Source organism: Sesamum indicum, linkage group LG3 (assembly GCF_000512975.1).
Source record: "Sesamum indicum cultivar Zhongzhi No. 13 linkage group LG3, S_indicum_v1.0, whole genome shotgun sequence".
Lineage (NCBI taxonomy): Eukaryota > Viridiplantae > Streptophyta > Magnoliopsida > Lamiales > Pedaliaceae > Sesamum > Sesamum indicum.
Genome location: NC_026147.1, coordinates 16,182,709 through 16,204,923, shown reverse-complemented (window position 1 = coordinate 16,204,923; position 22,215 = coordinate 16,182,709). Strand labels below are relative to the sequence as shown.

Here is a 22,215-nt window from a genome sequence, read left to right as displayed (position 1 = left end):
ACTCGAGGGATATGCCAAATTCTGATCAGATTTACAATTCTTGATGAATTTTATTCTTAATGTGCCAACTTTTTCAAATTATATAACTTAATTGTTAAATTGAATTTCAATAGCACTAAAATTGTTACCAATTTTATCAATTGGCCCTTAATTGTCCACAATAAAAAAAAAAAATCCACGATTATAAATAGACCCTGATTGTCGCCATCATTCTAGCATATATACTATATATTAAGGGAGAAGTGAGATCACTTATTTTGGTCTTTTTTTTTTTTTTTCATTCACTAACTTCCACATTTCTCCCATTATCTAAAAGTGGTAAAATGATTTCTTTTAAATAGTTATTTTTAGTTAATATTTTTTTTCTCTTTCTCCTACTTCAAATATTCTCTTTGAGTATTATTTATTTTCTTTATCATAATCATTTTTTTCTATAATAAACTTATTATTAATTTATATTTAATTAATATATTTTTTTTGTACATATACATTCGATATGCCATATTCAATCAATAATTATAAATATGCCCCTAATTCCAGCCATTTCATCTCTTTTTCAAATCGTTCTACATCCGTTCCTATTTACAAAGGAGAGTGCTATTCACAATGTCCGAACGGTACCTTGAAGCTAACCTTTACTAATCAAGTCATTCTCAAAATTTTAGATACGTAAAGAAATAAATAGAAAACAAAAATTTATGTGGTTCGATTATATACAATCTACGGTCAAAAAACATTATTCTCTCTTAATTTGATATTACAATATTTCCTTAGTTATGTAAATCAATTACACATAAAAATAATAAAAAATAAAACCATAAATATCACAAAAATCACTGAAATTTGATTGTGATTTTATAATCATTTAAAAAAATGAATTCTTGATTCTCAACTGTTACATTCATTGATGACGTGGGTTCATAACGTTTCGAGTTTCAAATATCTCATTTTGTTCCTATTAGTGATCTTTGAGCATTTATGAAGTGCTTTAAAGTTTGCATTTATTACATCTAACATATACTAAAGTAGATGTGAGAGAATCATAGGATTTGACACTTCTCAAACATATTCGAGTTTTGACTGAAGGGACGGCCGCCCTTCATCGTCGTCCATTACAACCTTATCTTCCATCATCTGACGTACGCAAATGCAGCCACTTGTCATTTGCCTTCGCTTTCTTGTAAGACCCCCACACCCCACCAAGAAAGCTCGTTTTTCTGTAATTTTCTATTTTAATATTTTACAAAAATTAAATATTACGTCACCCTTTATAATAAATTGATTTTTTATAAAAAAGTAAATTACAAAAAAAATGTATTACTTCGAAACCAAAATCTTCCACAAAAACAAATAACGTAATAACACAAATATCATCCAGTAAACAAAGTTCATTCCTTACATCATCTGACGTCGAAGATGATCGACGCACCATTGCATTAGATATTATTTTATTTTGATTCCGTACGAACTTTACGATTTTATATTAAAAAAATTTCGTTACACAGATGAAAGTACTTCTAAACTACTTAAATTTCTCATCTGTAATTAATATAAACTATTCATTTATATCGAGACACCAATATATTTTGACAAATGCAATAACTGAGATTTTGAAATATAATAATCTTTTTATTCTTTTCCTCATGAACTTGCTAAAATAATGAAAATATGTAGAGAAAAATCTTCAATCCACCGCCCAATGGTGCAGTGGACTTGTTGAGCAGCTTTACATTATTTTATCATCTTCTACTTCTAGCTACCAGTACAAAATGACATAATGAATCTGTCACATGTGTATCATACCATATCACAGACATATATATATAAATATAATTTCTATAAATTAGAAAAGTAAAAATAATACATTGTAAATTCATTTAAAAAAATTATGTCTGTACGTTGTATTGCGGGTCAAAATTTTTATAATTAATTTATTATCGTCAAAGTTCAAAAACTAATCACATGAAAATCTAATACATCTCAAAACATATTTGGAAAATAAATTTCCTTTTATAGTTCCCAAGATTCTCATTTTATTCTATTCAATTATTCCCAAGGCAGTTCACCTTTTTCTAGTAGTACCAAATGAAATAATAATGAATCTGTCACATGTCAATATCTGTGGGAATCCTAGACCATTTATGGAAAATATAAGTTTTCATGATAATAGTTCCTTTCCAGGGTTTATTTATTTATTTATTAATATTTATTTACGCTGATTTCTGAGCCACGTATATTATTCCACCACAGAAATGCACATTCTTTCATTTCCTAAAAATATATGTAATTTATTTGATGAAGTTAGAATCAGTAAAATATCGTGATTGCTCTATTTTTGTATTGATAATATCAATACAAGTTCTAAAATAGTCGTATTTCTTAATTAGGTTAAACCGAGTAAAGGTCTAAAATCCAAGCCGTTAAAGGTGGAGAGCGCGGCATAATCTCAAGCCGCAGAATATTGACCATACATTGAGCATAATCTATAAATAGTATTCAAGAGAATGTATAGTTTGATACTATCCCTGTTTCGACCCATATACTTGTGACCTCACAGTCGTCGTGGATTTGGCCGTTGGGGTGAGTCTTTTAGAATGATTGCGACGCTTCTAACGTATTTTTGATTTCAAGTTTATTCCCCATATAAGATAGCAACAACTCGATAATTTTGACCCTGATTATTGTCACAAAATACACCTATATATACACCCATAAAAATCATAATTGATATAGCCAAAAATATTGAAATATTGTGATTATCTTGCAACACAAACAAAGAGTTAAGAAAAGCTGAGCTCAGTTTTCAGACCAACACTAGAATCTAAGATAATATTATAGAGGAGAATGACTTGAAAAGTTGTGTTTGCTGACTCAAACAAGAAGGCAAGAAGGGCTTATATAATTCTTGGAATATGTGATGCTAGTTGTGTTTGTACTATACTCTCACAAGTTGTAATGTACTATTCCCTATATTGGGGATAACCATGATTTAAAAAATTATAATAAATTAATACTATTTATTATAGTCAATGAAATCAATACAAAAATTTAATTTTTTTAACAAGAATTAATTTAACATTATCATGATTTTAATTATAATTAAAATATTTATCATGATTTCTTATTGAGAAATAATATTTTCGTTCAATAATTTAGGATTTTTTCACTTTTGATCCCATTGATTGTGAAATTACTAAAGTAGTCTTTTGGTTCCATGGCACATTCCCGTTAGATATTTAATGAAAATGATCACGTGGTCGTGAATTAGTACATGAGATAAAAAAGAAAAATATTACTTTTTAAAAGTTATGAAACCAAAAGTGAGAATTCCGTAACTAATGGGACAAAAAATTTAAAGACCCTAATAGACATGTGCTAAGCATGTGTCCATTTCCTTTATAATAAGTAACAGAAATATGTTATGAGATGAAATATATTAAGTTTTTAAAGTCACGGGACGAAAAGTGAAAAGTCCCTAAATAACGGGACGAAAAGTGAAAAGTCCCTAAATAACGGGACGAAAAGTATTATTTTCTTGTTTTACTCATGTTTTAACATCGAAATAATAGTAAATAATTATTGGCGCAATCACAATTAATTAACATTTATTATATTTTTTCTCTTTTAATCATAATAAAATCATGTTAAATAATCATATTTCTTTTGGGCAATACTCTTATAATGTTAACAATTTTGTCTTATTGTTTTCATCGAAAATAATTGTATATCATCTTTTGACCGTAATAATTTTGAATCAAGAAAATAGAAAACAAAAAAAGAAAAAGAAAGAAAGAAAATGCGTAGAAAGAAGAATGAAGGAAATGGCCAATGAAACAAACATTAGAAACCAAAATTTTACTTGTCCTATAATTCACAATCATTCTCTTTGCAGAACAGAGACAGCGACCTGACTTGTTGCATAATTGGTTCGGACAAAAGGAGACGGTTTATTCCTCCAACCACGTGGAGATAGAGCTGACCCCCCACTTGCTCGCCCAGCCTCACCATTCACCAAGTCCCGGGGCAGGGGCACGGGCAGGGGCTGGACCACCTGCATGCATGCGCCACACCAACTAGAGACCAGGACTGCACCAGATGTCCAGCCGCGCCCAGCCCTACCCGTCCTTTTCACCACAAATACACACTTACTTTTCAACCCATTAACTCAACTAAATACAAATGATGTCAATTTGTTTTACTGTAAATTAAGACCACCATCCTTCTAGATTCAACATTATTATAAATACTTTTTTATTAGTTGAGAAATTATTAATATTTTGAATTGTAACAATCGTTTAATAATTTATCTAATTCGTTAATTTTTATTTTTTTATTGTGAATTGATCAAGATATTCTTGTAAAATATTAATTGTAATTTTACTTATTTATTAACTGTTTTTTTAATTTTTTTTATGAATTAAGTGGACAATATTTATTTTTACAATTTTTTAGAATTTTTCATCAACCTCGTCGGATTTTCTTACAATTTTTTTTAAAAAACAATACAACAAAGGTAAAGTTGATAGTTCGAAACATCAATTCAGGGATTACATAATTTCATCAAATATGAGGGGTATTGATATTTTTTTAAATAATGAATAAGAGGAAACTTATAATTATACCAAATATCAAATCTTTCTAATTTACTTGTAGACAGACTAATCAAACATATATATAAAATTTATTATTATATTTGTTATGTGATTGATAATCAAAACGAGCGCTGCAGAAATGTCATCCTCCATTGAAAAGAAAAACAGACAATTTTCGGGTACTGCTGATGATTCTTCTTGTTTTGTTTTTTTTAAGAAATTAATCAAACCTATCTGAATGCTATGAGTAAGAAACTTTGTATTATAAATGATGTTTTCTTTTTTGAACATTAGAATGTCGGATCCCAGTCCGTCCCTACGCGAGGATAAGTTCGAAGAGATTCATGAGTAGTGCTAAAGAACTTTGTCTTTGGTTTTATTTTTTATTTTTTGGAGGAAAATGACAGTTGTATTATTTTGTAGGAAATATTAATTAATAATTTATGGGTTGTTAAAATTTATCATATTTGAAAAACAATGTATAATTTCTTTTAAATAAAGTGAAAATACGGACTCCGTTCCTTGAGATATTAATGAATATTTAATAATATCAAATGAAATAATTAAGAAATATATATAAAGTAATTTAAATTAATAACTATACCATACATCGGCACTGTAAATGCTGTAATGATTGAAAAATAATATTTTTCATTTCATAATTTAGAATTTTTAAGTTTTTGATTCCATCGATTACAATATTATTACTTTTGATCCCGTAATTTTTCAAAAATAGTAATTTTGATCCCGTAGTACCTTTTGATTACATATTCAACAAAAAAGACCACGTGCCATTAAATGTTGAGTTTAAAAACTTAATCAATAAAAGAAAAAAAAAAAAAAATCCCGAGATGAAAAATATTGTTTCCCCCACCTAATGCTGTATGAAACACAACATTATTTGACCATGTTAATGTAACATTGCTGTCTCAACCAAAAACAAAAAGAAAAAGTAGTAGTTTCTATCAATGTAGAGAATATGTAAATAACATTCTTCTTCTTCTTTTTCTTGTTTTTTCTCTTTGATAAGATTTAGTTCGTTAGATGATTCAATATGCTTAAATATATATATTAATATTTTTGAAATAATAAATATGTTAAGAAATAAATAAAATAAGAAAATTATTATAATAACTAAATTTTATATATATGTCTATATTCGTAAAATTCGAATCCACATTTTTTTTATCTAATAAAAATTCTCTGAAAGTGAAACCCAAGTAGTGGAGGGCAGTGGTGGGGGTCGGAGACAGTCTTGCGTATATTAAATTGATTTAAAAATGATTTTTATACATAGAAAGCATAAATTTTTCTGATAGGTAAAATTAGCACGTGACAAAAATTGAGCATAGGATTTTAATTATTATATTAAATAAAATAAAGTTTGACAAGAAATAGGGTATGGGGACACCATTTGTCCGTTGGAATTGAGTGGATGCCCTTTTTTCGATGTGACAATATCCTTTGGTAGCATCAAATAATTCACAATAATCTATCTTTTTTTAGAAAGGGAAATATCAGAGAGGAAAATGTAACCAGAAAATAAAATTGACAAGAGAGATGTGGAGAAAAAATTACGAGGGGTTCATAATAATTCTGTTATGGCTCTAGGCATGTTGCTTACACTATAAAAAATAAATTGATTATTTTCTATGATATAAATTATTTTAATTTAAAAATTGTATAAATTAATACTATTTATTATGATCAAAGAAAATTGATGTGAAAACTTAAATTTTGATCACGATTATTTTATATTTGTCAATTTTATCTATAATCTTTTAGCTTTTGCAAATATATTAGCTTCGTTTATAAAAATAACGGCTAATAATTGTTGTCCAACCATAGTAATTAGTATCTACCAAAATTTCTTATCTTTAGCCGTGGTAATAAACTACAGTGGAAAGCCATGTTTCTAGGGTAAAAATGCAAATTTGGGTTGCAATTTGATATTTTTTTTAATTAATCATTTATGATTGTATTATAGACTTTAATCATCACGAATCCATATATGTCAATTATTAGTATCATATATGTAATTATATATATTAATTAATAATTATTATTGCAGTAGACCAGCAATTACAAATAAAATAGACTAATACCTACATATTGATGAGACTCGATCATGGGACATCAAGTTCGCTGACTAAGCTAAGGCCTCATTGACTGCATTAATTTGATAGTCTTATTGATCAAATTTATAAGTTAAACTTGACGTTTGCTTCTATCTAACAAATAGATCCCTTATAGTTTTGGAAATAAAATTTTGTATCCTTGACGTTTGTTTTCGTCTATTAAGTAGATCCCTCCATTAGTCAAAATTAGTTAAATTTGCTGATATTAGAATTTTTATTTTTGAATAAATTCATATTTAGTCCAGATTGGCTTACTTGCAGGTCAAACAATTTTTCTCCTAACCAAATTATCTTTATAAGAGTGAAATTTACCTCCTGATATGCACTAGCCTGTGAAGATGTATAAGGATAATTTAGTCATAAAAAAATTATTTTACCTATAATATGTCAGAATTCAGTTAATTATGGGTAAATATAAATTTTCACTTTTTTTGTTGTTAATATTAACAAATTCGATAAATTTTGATTAATAAATAAATAAATATACTTATCAGACAAAAACTCATTTAAGAAATACTAAATGTAATTTTTCAAACCTCAAAATATTTATATTTAATTACCTCATATAATTAAAACTTCTCAAGTGACAAAAAGTAACAAATAATAAATATGAATCATGGATACTTACAATGGCATAGACAAAAAAATTGAAATCCATGAACATGAGTCCATATATAAAAATTGGGTAAATGACATCAATACCTCCTAAAATTAGTTCTAATTATTTAAATATTTTAATTTTTTATAAAATTACAAATACATGAATCGAGACTATAATTTTGATATATATTGACACTTGGTTTTCAAAGACAAAATCTTACATAAATCGCCTAAAATAAATTACATCAGCAGCTATTCACATGATTTTGTAATTTTGTAAAGAACAGTGAACATTAGTATCATTAGATCTACGTAATTTGCCCTTTTTATATGCAAGCTCTCTATGGAGCAACTTGGAGAGCAGAACGTAGGGCTCCCACTACCTCTTCCACTACAAGTTTGAATTCTTTCTCCATCTGAGAACAAATTAAAATGAAGGGCTTAGTCAAATTCTAAAATAAAATAAAATCCACATAAAAACAAGAATTTCATCGTCCAATCTTCCACTAAAAATTCATCTTACGTCACAAGTTGCATTTCATATAAACACACCACGTATACAAAATTCACATCAGGATTATATTAGTTTGTGGCTATAATTTATGGAGGCAATGGGTATATCTCAAACACAGTACACTAAAAAAAATAAATTATTTTCTATGTTTATAAATTATTATGGTTTGGAAGTTATGACAAATCAATACTATCGATTTATTAATGACCAAAATATTTGTCGTAATTATTAGTTGTTGCAAATATTTTGAGCTTGTTTGCAGAAACAATGTCGGACAGAATATTCGTCATTTCATAGTTTTAACAGTAGTAAATTGTGCTTAACAAAAAGCATATTTCTTTGGGTGAGTTGGCGTAAATTTGAATTGCAACATAAAATTGGAAGTTGGAATTTGGAAAGATTAAAACAAAGAAACAGATGAATTAACCTCAGCGAGAATGGTAGCGTCAAGAATGAAACTCCCGAACTGCGCAACGCTGGCGCTGACAACATCCAGATTTAGTTTATCCAGCTCCAGAAGTATTTTCACCAACAGTCCCTTACGTTTCTCGCACTGGATTTTGAGAAGAATATTTTGGTTACAGACTTTGGCTTCAATTTCCGGCAGGCGCCGCTCCTCCGCCGATGATTCTTCTTCCTCGGCATCGATTTGCCATCTCTCGACGGGCACCAAGGGTTCCGTGGTCTGCCGTGCTGCTTGTTCCTCCAGCGTTTTCACTCTTGCTTCCAGTTCATTCATGTCCCTGATGAAATCCCCCACGCCAGAATCATCAGTATCTCTATCCATCTGTGAAACAGCTAACCTAATTATTACGAAAACCTAAAATTAAGGAGAAAAGAAGCAAGAAAAGCTTGCCTTTGCCCTGTGAAGTTGGGGGGAGTGATGAAAACAAGGTTTCTTGAATATAAAGCTATAAATGTGGGGATCGAGGCAGGCCGATTGCCGTGTGTTTGAGGGAACATTTAAAACCACTGGAATTGATGTTTTGATGATGTTAATGAATATAGTTTCTCTAACATAATGGTTTTTGAACACTACTTGGGGTCCCATGATGAGCAGATTTGACTGTTGAAGTTTGTTTTAACTTTTAAGCAATTAATTAATGGTCCTGATCCAAAGACAAAATTTTGTTTGTGATTCACAGGCAGCTTGTGCTCGTAATCGGGAATTTTTTCCTTGTGGAGCAACAGCGGTGGAAGGGACATTCTAGCCCCAACTGATATATATCTGTCGAGAGAAAGACATATATATATAGAAGGAATCAAATATATTATCTGATGTTTGTAGTATGCTGTGTTAGTTGTATTAAGGGCTTCAAATGATTAATTCTCAGGTTCTACACCAGACCACCCGTGTCGGTTTTGAATACATGATCTGCAGTGCGTCATGTTTAATAAGATATTCAGATATATAATTTTTGAATTAAATGTGATAAATTATTATTAATTGAATATATTAATTACAATCATAAATATTAAATATTTATATTTAGCAAAAATTTTATAACTATTACAATTATGTACTAATTATAATATTAGATAACTATATTTAATTAACACATATTATTAAAGTACAATAATACTTACGAATAAAGTAGAATGACATATCACACGGTGGGATTCAAACATATATGACTTTAAAATTATGGGACTTCAATTTAGCCAATTGAGTTCGACCTCATCGACATATACAGATACATAATTGTTCACCCATAGAAGGCTAAACTCTAATTAAACCATGCATTAAGATAAAACTACTAAGAACCCACTACACAACACTACATGACCACTAGACTGCTCTAAAGATACCTGAATGACTATCATACTACTCTCATAATAACAAATCTAACTTCATCCTACTCCGTGCATCTGTGGACTGCTGCAGGAAGAAATAAGACTCTAACTACACAGTGGGGATCCGTCACTACGCCCTTCCATACATTTCTTATTGTGGTTTTGCCAATGCGCCCAATATGTCGTTATGAAACGTGCATTTTTAGGTCAGTAATTAATGAAAAATGTATGGAAATGAACGTGTGATCGGTGATGGCTATATTAATTATGAGACAAAAAATGAATCTGAAGACTAAAATTGAGAAAATTTTCAACTTATGGAATGTAATGTGAAAAAATCGTAACAAATGAAACTAAATTGAAAAATACCCTAACATATGGGGCAAATATTGTATGAAATTGGCCTTACGACAAATCTTACAATGGATTCTAATAGATATCTTTCTTGCCAAATTCCTGCCAATTTTTGTGATGGAATTTGTAAGGACTATCATATCTCAAATTTCATCATAGTATTCATTGGGATGGATTTTACGATATGACTTCTGGACACTTGAGCGCATCTGCCGTCGCAAATTCATTGAATATTCCATGGCAATGCATCTCAAATTCCATGACATGTAACTGTTTTTTCAAAAAAAAGTGAGGATAACAAAAATCCGATCTCATCACAGTATCAGATTCACAAGAATCTTGATGGCATTATGGTGAGTTCACAAATCTCATGTCTCAGCAAAAGTATGCTTGTTACGTTGTATTCCACTTGTACATACACTTCAAATTCAGATATTTATAAATAATCCACATCAAATGTTGTACTAAAGAAATTACATATGTTATACACTTAATTAATTATAATGAAATAGAATATTCAGATTCAATTGTAACATTGTGATGATCATCGTCGGAGAGCCGCACGAAGTCTTTTCACGACTTCTTTCGCCGTCAAGTTGAATTCTCTCTCCATCTACACACAAAATACAAAAACGGCCGGGTTAGGTTACTCCAATTGAAAAATCTTAACATACTCGATTATGAGGATCGAGATTGTTATTACATCTGCAATGATGGTAATATCAAGGGCTAAACTCCCAAACGTTGCGACATTGGTGTGGAGAATAGCGAGGTTGAGTTTCTCCACTTTGCTGAGTAAATCCACCAAAACTCCCTTGTGCTTCTCACATTGGACTCTGAGAAGGATGTGGTTGTTGCAGACTCTGGCTTCGATTTCCGGCAGCGGATGCTCGTCGTAGCTACCGCTTTCTCCATCAGTACAGCTCTCATCCTCTGCCGTGACTTGTGATCTCTTGACGAGCACCGCTGATTCCATGGTCTGCATCCTCGCTTGTTCTTCCAACGTCTTCACTCTTTCTTGAAGGTGTTTCAAGTATGTGATGGCATCTCCCAATACGGAAGTTTTGTCCATCTGTGAAGTAATAGATTAACGAGAAGAAAATTTACAATGTACTACAATTTTATTAATTATACATTAATATTGTTGTAAATAATTACTATCAAATATGATTAAACAAAAAACAATGGAAAAATCTTACATTATTTATGGTAAAAAATATTTTTACCATGACTATAAACCACAATAATATTCTTGTCATGACTTTTAGCTGTGATACTATACTCGTAAAAAACCAATGCCAACAATCCTTGGTTGACTGTCAATAACTATTTACTATAAGTATTTATTTTTTAAATTTCTTTTTGTGTATTAACCGTTCGTAGCACTCAAATAATATTAAAATAAAGGGAAAATTGCAAAATTAGTCATGTAACTAAAGGGGGGTGGCTTATTAGTTCTGTAACTCTACGATTAGCATTTTAGTCCTTTAAGTTCCAAAAAGGTCGTGATTTTAGTCCTCCGAACAGATTTGGTCGATTTTTGGACAATTTTACCCGTTCCTAGCTTTAAAATAAGCATTTTAGTCCATTTTCAATTATTTAGCATTCTGATGCATTTACTTGCATGCCCCGACTAAAACAATATCAGAGCCTAGGTTTATCGAAAAAAATATTTGTTTATATTGTATTTAGATATTTTTCCACCTACAGAGGAAACTCTTTAAGATAATAGAACCAAACGAAAGTTCGAGTTACAACAAGGAATACTTTCAGATTCTGAAAGATCAAAGATGGAATTTCTTTATGGAAATTCTATAAAAGGGAGAAGATTATCTCCAATCACCAAATGAAGGATCGGGTGACAATTAGGAGTATTTCAAATTTTTAAAAAATAGAGTAAGAATATCATCCTAGGAATTCTAAAGAAGGGCATAAAGCAGGATCTTGGACCTCTTATTGAGGATGAACAAGAAGAATGGTGGAGAATTCACCAGATCCAGAAGGTGCTACCAGGAAATACGGTGAAAACCATAAACTCGATCGAAGCCCATGGTAGATTACCAACAAGGAGAAACGGAATGGGTAATTTCTTTCATTAATACAGTTCTATAAATTATAATTAAAGGAGCTGACTGGAAGGAACTCGACTTGGATACCTCGAAGATCTAGCAAGATTTGGGAGAAATTCAAAAGACAGTTCAAGATTATAGACATAGGTTAATTCATATACCTATGAAAATAGAAATCTTGAACCAAAATGTGGACGAGATCCTTAAGATCTTTCCTGATCTACACAAAGATCTACATATCTGAAGTTAGAAATAGAATATCTAAAGAGAAACTAAAGGGAGAGCCTTGAGACATCTAAATCCAGACAAGAGCGAATAAGAGACATTTTTGAACAGTACCTCTTCTGCATCAGAAGGGGAAAGCTTTGAAGATTCCAAAGCCAAAGACCATGAAGATTTGATCATTGCATCCATCAAATCTATAAAGTAATGGAGGTAACTAGAGCAGATCTATCATATTTACAAGAATTGGCGAAATCCTTTGCCCAACTCAAGATTGTAGACTTAGTCAATATCCAAACCAATGAAATCACTCCAACATTATCATTGCCTGAGGGAAGTACATGTTTCAATGATTCTCCACAGGATTATCCAATGAGAGAGAGTGCGGATTTCCACAATAACGCCACTCTCGTGTTCATAGGGACCAGGCTAAAAGAAAAGTTTGAAAGAAATTCAAGAAGAGTGCCTAAAAATACACCTTGGGCGTGAACCATGATCCAACCCTTGCATCCATACGACACTTTACTTAACCTGAATGTTATCAATTTTTGAAATATCGAGAAATTGATAGATGAATTGGTTGTAGCCATAAAGATAGCAGCAACTACTTTAGAACTCGACAAGAAAAACTTTATAAAACTAGTGGGGTTAAGTTTGAAAGGTTCTTTGAAGATCGGATGAAATAATACCCCAGAAGATATCAAAACCAGTATCCTTGCTGGAGATTCAAAAGACGTGATAGCGGATTGGCTAAGAAGGCTTATCAAGATACACTTCATTGAAGATGGTTACTTCGAAGGAAGTAGAGTAGAAAAGGCTAGAGAGTATGCACAAGCTCTCTTTAGGCTTGAATTAAGGAGTATTTGCGCAATAGATGAATATATCCATTGATTTTGCAAGTACTTTTTTCAGAGTGGAGTAGCAACAGAAGTAGCACCTCCAATGTCTTTGCAAAGACATGCAGTCCATGTAGGAAAATGTTGATCAGTCATAAAAAGTACCTGAAGGACAATTAGATTCAATTACAAGAAGGATGTCTTTTCTTAAGACAAATTGAAGAATTGGTGTTATCAAGCATCTATCCAGAAAAATATGAAGAGGTTGAGAGGTAAGATCAAAAGAAACCCTCTCTGTTGTGATAACAATGATATTCCAACTATTATAGGAGAATCGAGCGAACCAAGGAAGAGGAGGAAGCAAAATAGTGTTTCATACACTAGGAGTTGTAGAAGAACTTTTTTTTTTTTTTTCCGACAAAAATCAGGATATTCCAAGTCAAAAGCCAGATCAAAGAAATCTGGACAAAAAATGGGACCAACAAAGATTTGATCTCAAGGATCTACATGAATATAGGCAATATCCACAGGAAGAACACCTACAAGAAAACTTTTAGATGGGTCCATACCCGAGCCAATGAAAGTTTTAAAGTCTGCAATTGCTGGACTTCCGAAGCAAGAGGTCATATCTCTCTAGACTGCCCTCAGAAACATGGTGAATTACGAAAATTTGAAGTCATGGAGGACATCTTGGATGCAGTCTACTATGGCGATTTGGTACTCATTTATCAATTCAAGATCTTTCCTCAGATGAAAGCATCTATAAGAATAAGGTAGAGACTGATTCTGATGGATCTTCAACCAAGTCAAAATAACTACAGCTAGAAGATAGGCTTCAGACCTTTGAAAGCCTGTCTGGATTCTTTTCCAAAATGGTGGTGTCAAACAAAATCATGAATAAAATCATGTGTCAAGATTCCAACCTCAGCCCATACAATGGATTTAGGATTTGAGGAATCAAAAAAATCATCAACCAAAAGGGCTAAAATCAAAGGAGACATCACCTATTTACAAAGTAAGTTTAGGTCAGTTTGCTATTCCGATGGAGCTAACAGGTAATGTGATGAAAATTCAACTTATTCCTAAATAAGAGATTCTTGAAAAATTAAATAAGCTTAAATAAGAAGAAGTTGTTACAATGAAATGGATCCACATAGGAAGTATTGAAGTAGTAATAAAAACAACTTTTAAGGAAGGAATTGATTAAAATAATGGATTTCTAAAAATCAATAACTTGAGAGATGGTTGCCTTGGAACAAAAATCTAGGTCACACAAAAGAAACCCGAATCAAACCAAGATAACAGTAAAAGAAAGGATTTTTAAAAAATAAAATAAAAATTGGAGAATGTAAAAAATCAAGAATAAGGATGTCGGAAAAAAATAACAAAGACCAACAGTTAGCAAAGTAGGAAAGCTAGCTAGCAATCACATGGCCAACAAGCCATTATGACTAACAGTTGGAAAAGGACGCGGTGATGACGAACGTAGTGACGTCACCCGAAAGAGATAAGATGATGACAAATGCAGTGACGCCATAAAAAAATAAGTTTGAGTCCGAGTTTGAAGTCCGCGGAAGCCTAAAAAAGTAGTTGTTACTATTAAATGGATTCACATAGAAGCTTTTGAAGTAGTAATAAAAGCAACTTTTAAAGAAGGAATTGATTCAGAAATGCATTTATCTATAACGGGTAGAAGAATCAATAACCTAAGAGATGGTTGTCTTGGGACAATGATAGGTAATTTGTATACAAGAAAGTTAATATTTGATATTCATCCTAGTATTGCATACAACCTACCAGAGCAAGATTTCAGCAGAGTCTTGACCCTTCATTAGGACTTTAAAAGAAAAGATCTAATGAAAGAAGGTAATGGACCATATTTTATAACTTATAGAATAGTTTATGCCTTTTCCGATACACATAATTCAGATTTGTTTCTTATGAAAGAGTTTATTGATATTTCTAGAATTTTCAAGGAATCTGCCAAGGTTATGACACCAGACCTGATTAGGATACCTAGAATAGATGGTGTTGATATTATTATAAGATCACCTAATTTTAGATCGAACAGTTAGCTTTAGAACTAAGTTTGGTAGCAGAACGTCCTTTTCGGTAGATAGGATCATAGGTCACAAAGGGAAGGAAAAGAGTTATTAAAAGCTTTAACTCCTCAAGAGATTAGGGTGGATGACGTAAAACTTAGATGCCTTGAAGGATGGAAAGAAATATAAGTTATATTTAATATCACTAAGAACGAAAACCTTTTGCCTTGTGATGACTTATATCATTTGCAGCAACATGTTGTTGGTAGATATGAAAGCATATTAGAAATAGCAACCATGAAACTCTAATTGCAGGTGTTGCAGGACGAGAAAATGGAAGTATGACTTTAGGGTCAAGTTTCCTCAAAGATCATAAATCATGAGGAAAAAAAAGGTAACGGAATAGAATTTAGTCTTGATGGTGTTACCATAAGGATTGAATGATAAGTTCCTTTTTTATATGCATATTTGTTGGTATGGTGTATGATCAATATAAAAATAAAGTATTTTGCAGCTTATATTGATTCAAGATCGGGGATTTGCACGGCAAAACCTAGAGTTTTCCCTAAAAGAAGCAAGGGAAACCTTACCCATTATTACAGGAAGTGATTTTTAAAAAAAGATCCTAATACTCAATAAGGGAATACGAGAACCCAAGATCATGATCGGAGGACCATTTGGATCACCCAAAATCTTTTGGTGCTTGCAAAATATGGTAAATTACAATTACTTCCTCCAAGTTTAGCATATTTATAAATACATCTTTCTTTTTTTACAAAATTATAAACAGTTATTTAACTTTTACATTTGTCATTGATAATATGATGATGTCTAATACAAATATTTTTCCAAGCCCACTGGCGAAGCAAGCTCAAAATCCAAAGTTGATGAATGAGGAAGCACCCATTCACACAGTCTAGTAGGCCAAGATATTGGCCCGACATAATTGCTACCAGTAGCGGGGGCTGCAGCCCAGTTCTATTGCCCTGCTGAAGAAGCAGCATTCTTAAATAGGGCTCAATCAACAAGCCCAAATACCAAACAACAAGACCGCCACATTAGTTGTATTCTACACATCATGAGCCATATTACTTTAAAAGGACGCTAGGGAGACCTTATACCTACGTGGATCCGAATGTTGGAAGAACAAGCTACTTCTCCTATACTCATGATTGACCTAGTAGGACTACTTTGAACTAGCCTATCTATTATGAGACATCTCCAAGTAATGGATAGACACCATCCCTACAAAGTTGAATTCTTAGGATATCTCAATTGAACCTAACAAATTCGAAAATCTATCCCAAACTCCTCTATAAATAAAGATCTAAGGTAAATTACAGGGTATGTTAAACTCGTTCCACTTCTCGAACAACAAAGCTGCATGGATCCCTACTATTTTTTTGCACTCTTAACTTATATTTCAACTACCATTTTCTCGCGCTTTTCTTGTTTTATTTAATTAAAATTTGTACTGACTTAAGTATTGGAGTGCTAATCATTGTTTTGCAAGATAATCCTCCAATTATCTTAGAATTTTCAAGAAAGTCCTTCAACCTTTGTGGTGTTGCTGGACCTTCATACGCATCAGAGCCCATTCTATTAGCCTTTGTTAGGTTTTCATCCAATTTATGTGGTGAACTACCCAAATTGCTCTTTTAAATTATAAATTATAATTTTATATATTTTGGTAGAATTTTTTAGAACATTTTTATGAATTAATATGCTCTATGATTATTTACTTTACCTACTCTTACTCTTTTTTACATTTCATCAAACGTTTTTTTTTAAGAGAAAATAGCATGGATAAAATAATACTTTCTACTTCATCATATAGGGTGTACATATTATTTTTTATGTGATGTGAGTATTTGTAATTTTTCAAGCAATAAAAAAGAGTAGTCATAACGATATCAAAACCTCCATGATGTAAGTCTAATTTACCCCACAAAATATGTAGTCATGTAGAAATTAACATGTAGAATATTGCTTTTAATCTGAAAGAACACCAAGCTGAAGGTGTTAACGCACCTCCTTGAATTACCAAACTGTGCTGTGATCTACAATAGGATACCATCAAGAAGGAGAGAGAGATCCAATTTTTCCAGCATGCAAGAACTCAGAGGCATTTCTTATATTCTGCCTTCTTCTGCTGTGTTTTCTTTGATTCACAGTAGAAACTATTATGCAAAATTTTAAAACAGTTATCCAGAATAATACTGCTATTACTTACTCAAAGCAACTCAATTTCAATCTACAGAGCAACTTCACAACAATGCATAGAAAATGTAAAGCACATAGCCAAGTACATTACATACACTCGTGTATCACTGTTGAAGATCATGACGCTTATTTACAAACCTGACAATTAAACTCTAGATATTCACAAACTAATTCTGCAAAAAATCTTGTGTAGTTCGGGTATATGCTATTCACAAACAGGATTAAGAAAATGAATTAAGATACGAAAGAATGAGCTAAATGTATATGCCCTAAACTATTTGAACTGCTTCTAACACCACTATAGTATATACATTATGGAGGGTACACGATTTAAAAGAAAAAATGAACCAATGGAAAGAAAGTTCTGCAAGAATCAATCAGTTAAGTATCAAGTTCACCAGCATTAAAACTGCTTGTGCTTGAACTTTGAAGTAACATGGGAAGGAAGCATCTTTCCAACACTCTGCTGCCGGGCGGAAGTTGGAGTTTTTGGAAAACCATGCTGTGGGTTAATGTTACCAACACCTTGTTCTAGCTCGAGATGTCTAAACATACCTGGGGTTATCCCTCCGTGATGTGTGGCCATACCGGTGCTACCCCGTCCAACATATGGATTCATATTTATGTCCTGCCTATTAGCAACAGCCCATGCATCCTACAGAAAGTTAGAAGTTAAGAATTGTCATAAGGGATTTCCCGATGCAAGATTATATAAATCAAGAAACCACCATTCTGCTTAGTCATGGCAACATTTACAATAATACCTGTTGCTGCTGCTGCCAAAAGTCAGTCTTAAAAGATGAACTTGAAACACCATCATCATATGGAGTGATGTTGCTGCTCATTGGTGGAAATGATTTGCGCAAGCCATGTGATCGTTGATCAAGGGTACGAAGGTGAGAACTTGGTTGTTTGCTGCACCACTGCTGATTGGCTGATGGGTATAAACCATGGGAAATGTAATAATATGAAGTATGGTGCTCCTGGAAAAATGTAGGAGGAAGTTTCCGGCTGTCCACAGCAACAGATCTTGAAATGAGTTCCCGGTCTTGAGGACATAAGCAAGGTGATACCGCACCAGACAGACCATTAAATGCAGAACAGTACGATGGAGCATATCGTTCATACTTCAGATTTGGGTAATGAGCCAAATTGGACTGCCCAAGTGGTGTTGTCATATGGATGTCTTCGACAGTTATTCCTTGCTTTGCACCAAGCTCTACTATTTGCTTCTCATCAAGCCCTAAGCTCATGAGAAGATTCCAGAGATTCCTCTGTGCTTCTCTTTGGCTGTAAATAATTTGATCTCTTATCGCGATTTCGAATTGAAGTTCAGTGTTAGTAATTCCCTGCAGAGTTGCAGCATATGACTTCAAGGCTCAAACAAATATGCGCGCATGGAGGAAAAACAGGAAATATAACCATGGCTTATGAGCTCTTTCGAAGGGATAATATTTCCTTAAGTTGAAAGACAAGCAACCATTCCAAATTGAAAAGCGAAGAACATCGTATGCGAGCAAAAACAGAAAAACTTATGGATGTAGATGCTTCAGTTGAAGAGAGAAATTACTAAAAAGTGTAGTCCTTAAAGTGAAAGCACAACATGCATGAGGATGCCAGAATTCATGTTTAGATCAAACTGCAATTTTCTAGCAAAATCAAGCATGCTGTAGCATATTGTATTCTGTTTACCAGCAGTCTGTATTGGCTGAGAATGCCCAAATATGTTTTGTTGCCATTATTTTTAATTGCTTCATCAATCATATCTTGTAGCTGACCCCGGCGCTTCTCATTTGCTTCAATTTCCTGAATGATGTAGAAAAATGATAAGCTTTATGTTAGCAGAGGACAAAATTGTAAAACCAGGGAACAATCAGGGGTACAACCTTCTGATAACTAACACCAAGCTCATCATTATCACGAATATTATCAAGAATCAGTTGACGCCTTGTTTGCAAAGCCTGCACAACAACTCCATCATTTTCAATAACCTGCAATCATGAAATACAGGCTGCTTATATTTAGGCCAAACACTAATCTCCATCCAACACAAATGAATTATGTAAAACTTGGATAAATGATGTCTCTAGTAGAAGGCCAAAGGAGAAGAGAAATACAAAAGGCCAGCTATATAACAGAAGTTATAAACTCAAATTTATCCCAGTAACCAATAATCTGGGCGAAGAAGCCACTTTAACCTGCTGTTTTGCAATAGCTTCATCAAGATGCTGGAGTTCCTTTCTATTACGAAGGTTAGTTTCTTCAAGTTCAATCAGAGCCTTCTGTAAATTTATCCTCTCCTGGACATTTTCACTGGTTTCTTGGCTCAGTGCATCTAACCAAGATATTTCAACATCCACTTGTTTTTCAGGAAGCTTAGCATTGAGCAGCGACTCTTTGTCAGCTAATTCCATTCTCAAACGGGTAACCTCACTCTGCAGAGTAAATTGATTTCTCATAGTACTACAAAATGACTCTTATACTTGGAAACATAGATTATAAGAAAATAACAATTACCTGAAGATTGTCAATCATCTTCTGGTAATCTGATACATGAGCATTTATCGTACCTATATTTTTCTGAGAACCATAGTATTTGCTTTATTAGTACATATGTTCCAACAGACAATCAATCTAAACAAACTTATAAGGCAACACACGGGAAACAAGAAGAAAATCATAAGTCAACAAACTAAGTCAAAAGGAAACAAAAAGTTTAGTGCAGAGTTCGTATTCAATGATATAAAAACTATATCCTGATTACGTAAAACTAAATCCAGAATGAGCATCGATCTAACTTAGAAAGAGGTGATAGATAAGAGTATGAACCACTTCAGTTTCTGCTAGTTAAGTAGAATGGCAGAAAGAATCCGTGTAGCCACCCGCAGTTAAGTATATGATGAGGTTTTGTTAAATTAAGACAAAAACATTACAAATCTGTCCTATTAAGCCATTCTGCTTTCATTTTCTCATATGTTCCAAAGCATGTAACCAAAAAACATAAGTAGATAAAAAGTTATGCCTCATAAGCATGTCTTTCCTCATATAAACGTTACGCACCTGGATATGTGTCTTAATTTCCTTTGCTCGGTCAGCATACTTCAAAGTATTGACTGTATGGTGATACTGATTGTCAGCAGGCGAAATAGTGGCAATCATTACTGTCTGAGAATTACCACTCAGGCCATCTTTAAGAATCCGTGTCAACTTGCTGAAGGGAATTTCAGATTAGCTACATTATCAGGAAGGGCGCACAGCACATAATAATCATCGGAGGAATTGCAGTTATACCACACAACCACACACACACACAGAGGGACACGCAGAGAGACAGAGACCTATTGCGGTATGGCACATAAGCTAGTCCCTTCTTCTGGCGCTTTCCCAAAGCATTTATGCAATTTGCCAAAGCAAGAAGTGATCGATTTATATTGGCACCATCTCTCAATTTTTGGCCCCCACTATTTGTTTCAGATGCTCGTTCACTGCATCGTCAATTCTCCAAGAGGTGTTTCTTACCTTTAAAAGAAGAAAATTTTAAAGCATTTGAAATAAATGCTGGATAGAGAAGCAAACCTGCCCGCAAGATCCACTAGTGAAAGTTTTCCTCTGATAACCTGGTTGGGATATTCCTTTTGCTCTTTTCTTGTCACACTTATCTCTAGGACTGCATGTGATCTGTCAAAAAGAGATTACGAATGTATCAACTTAGAAAGGAAGGTTAATGTACTCAAGTAGATTGATCAGGTTATGAATCGAGTTTAAAGAAAATAGTTTGAAGCGAAAGTTATGAAAACTAGTAAAATAGAGGAAATATCACCCACCGTGAGGAAGTTTCGTTAACCTCGGTGCTTTCAGTTTTTCGTCTGCTGTTTCCCAGATTCAAAAGTTCAAGAATCTTGTCAGCTGAATTCACCTGAGTACACCGAGCAATGGCATTAGGGTCAGATGATACGTGTTCTATGTTTTAGTCTAGAGCGTCTTCTCGAACATGATGGTCATACTATGAAGGAATAAAAATATCCATCACATCTCAAACTTTGTATTAGCGTTATTGCATAGATGAAGCATTTGAAAAAATTTAAACTAATTTACTAGTCTCATAATACGAAACAATTTATACTGAAGGACAGATAGAATTACCTTGATACTTCTGAGGCCAGCAACAACTATTCCTTGGTCTGGATCCTCCCTTAATTCCAAGTGACCTGATGACTTTACAAGCAAGTCATAAATGACCTGCAAGAAAATAAAGTCAATACATAGAGTTTTTGGTCAATCAAGTATCCACCATAATATTCTCGAAGAAAATATGTGAATGACCAACCTCATTGTAGACTTCAAGGTATGAACAAGTAACTTCAAAATCATCAGAGCTGTTGTCTTTCTCAATAAGATGAAAGATTGTATTTAGACTGAGAACCATAAGTCCGGGGTCATCTTCAGTTCCAACCATAGTGTATGTTTTCCCACTGAAAGTTTTACAAGAAAAACAAGGGATATCATAAGCCTATGAATTCCTCTCAAGGTAGGATATGAAATCATGTAGCAACTTCATTGTATTTGTTCAACAGAATGGGTGAAAACATTAACATTCCAAGTTCAAACACATCGCTAGCATTTGATTGATTCAGCTCTACATTTTGGACATAGTCCTTCATCCCTAGCAGTCTAATTGCAAATTGAGCAACTAAGAGCCTCATTTGCCAAGACAATTGACATAGTCAAATTAAACAAGAAGACAAGGGGGCAGCAATTTATCAGTGATAAATTCATAAAATAATATTGTTCTAGAAGCAAAGCCACAAAACAAGCTCAGAACCGGAGAGTT

General features: G+C 32.8%; 3 protein-coding genes across 4 annotated transcripts in view; all 3 read right to left on the bottom strand.

Annotated features, from left to right (window-relative positions):
• Positions 7,500–8,905, bottom strand: LOC105158560 (transcription factor bHLH25-like). The gene is made up of 2 exons (XM_020692852.1): positions 8,272–8,905; positions 7,500–7,746 (listed from the first exon to the last, which is right to left on the bottom strand). The coding sequence occupies exons 1-2, from the start codon at positions 8,629–8,631 to the stop codon at positions 7,672–7,674; spliced, it is 435 nt and encodes a 144-aa protein (XP_020548511.1). The 5' UTR covers positions 8,632–8,905; the 3' UTR covers positions 7,500–7,671.
• LOC105158707 (transcription factor bHLH18-like) lies at positions 10,639–12,475 on the bottom strand. Its single transcript, XM_020692509.1, has 2 exons — positions 12,401–12,475; positions 10,639–11,064 (listed from the first exon to the last, which is right to left on the bottom strand). Exons 1-2 carry the CDS (start codon positions 12,473–12,475, stop codon positions 10,639–10,641), a joined length of 501 nt encoding a protein of 166 aa, XP_020548168.1.
• LOC105158559 (kinesin-like protein KIN-8B) overlaps positions 17,417–22,215 on the bottom strand; it is a 7,809-nt gene continuing 3,010 nt past the window's right edge. For both annotated transcript variants that reach the window (XM_011075346.2, XM_020692982.1), the window contains 12 exons: positions 21,712–21,856; positions 21,528–21,623; positions 21,209–21,300; positions 20,961–21,062; positions 20,723–20,869; positions 20,445–20,595; positions 19,902–19,964; positions 19,583–19,819; positions 19,271–19,375; positions 19,077–19,190; positions 18,149–18,733; positions 17,417–18,039 (listed from right to left, as the gene is read on the bottom strand). In XM_011075346.2, the coding sequence (XP_011073648.1) occupies positions 17,788–18,039; positions 18,149–18,733; positions 19,077–19,190; positions 19,271–19,375; positions 19,583–19,819; positions 19,902–19,964; positions 20,445–20,595; positions 20,723–20,869; positions 20,961–21,062; positions 21,209–21,300; positions 21,528–21,623; positions 21,712–21,856 (2,089 nt within the window). In that variant the 3' untranslated portion in view covers positions 17,417–17,787. The remainder of the gene's footprint in view (positions 18,040–18,148; positions 18,734–19,076; positions 19,191–19,270; positions 19,376–19,582; positions 19,820–19,901; positions 19,965–20,444; positions 20,596–20,722; positions 20,870–20,960; positions 21,063–21,208; positions 21,301–21,527; positions 21,624–21,711; positions 21,857–22,215) is intronic.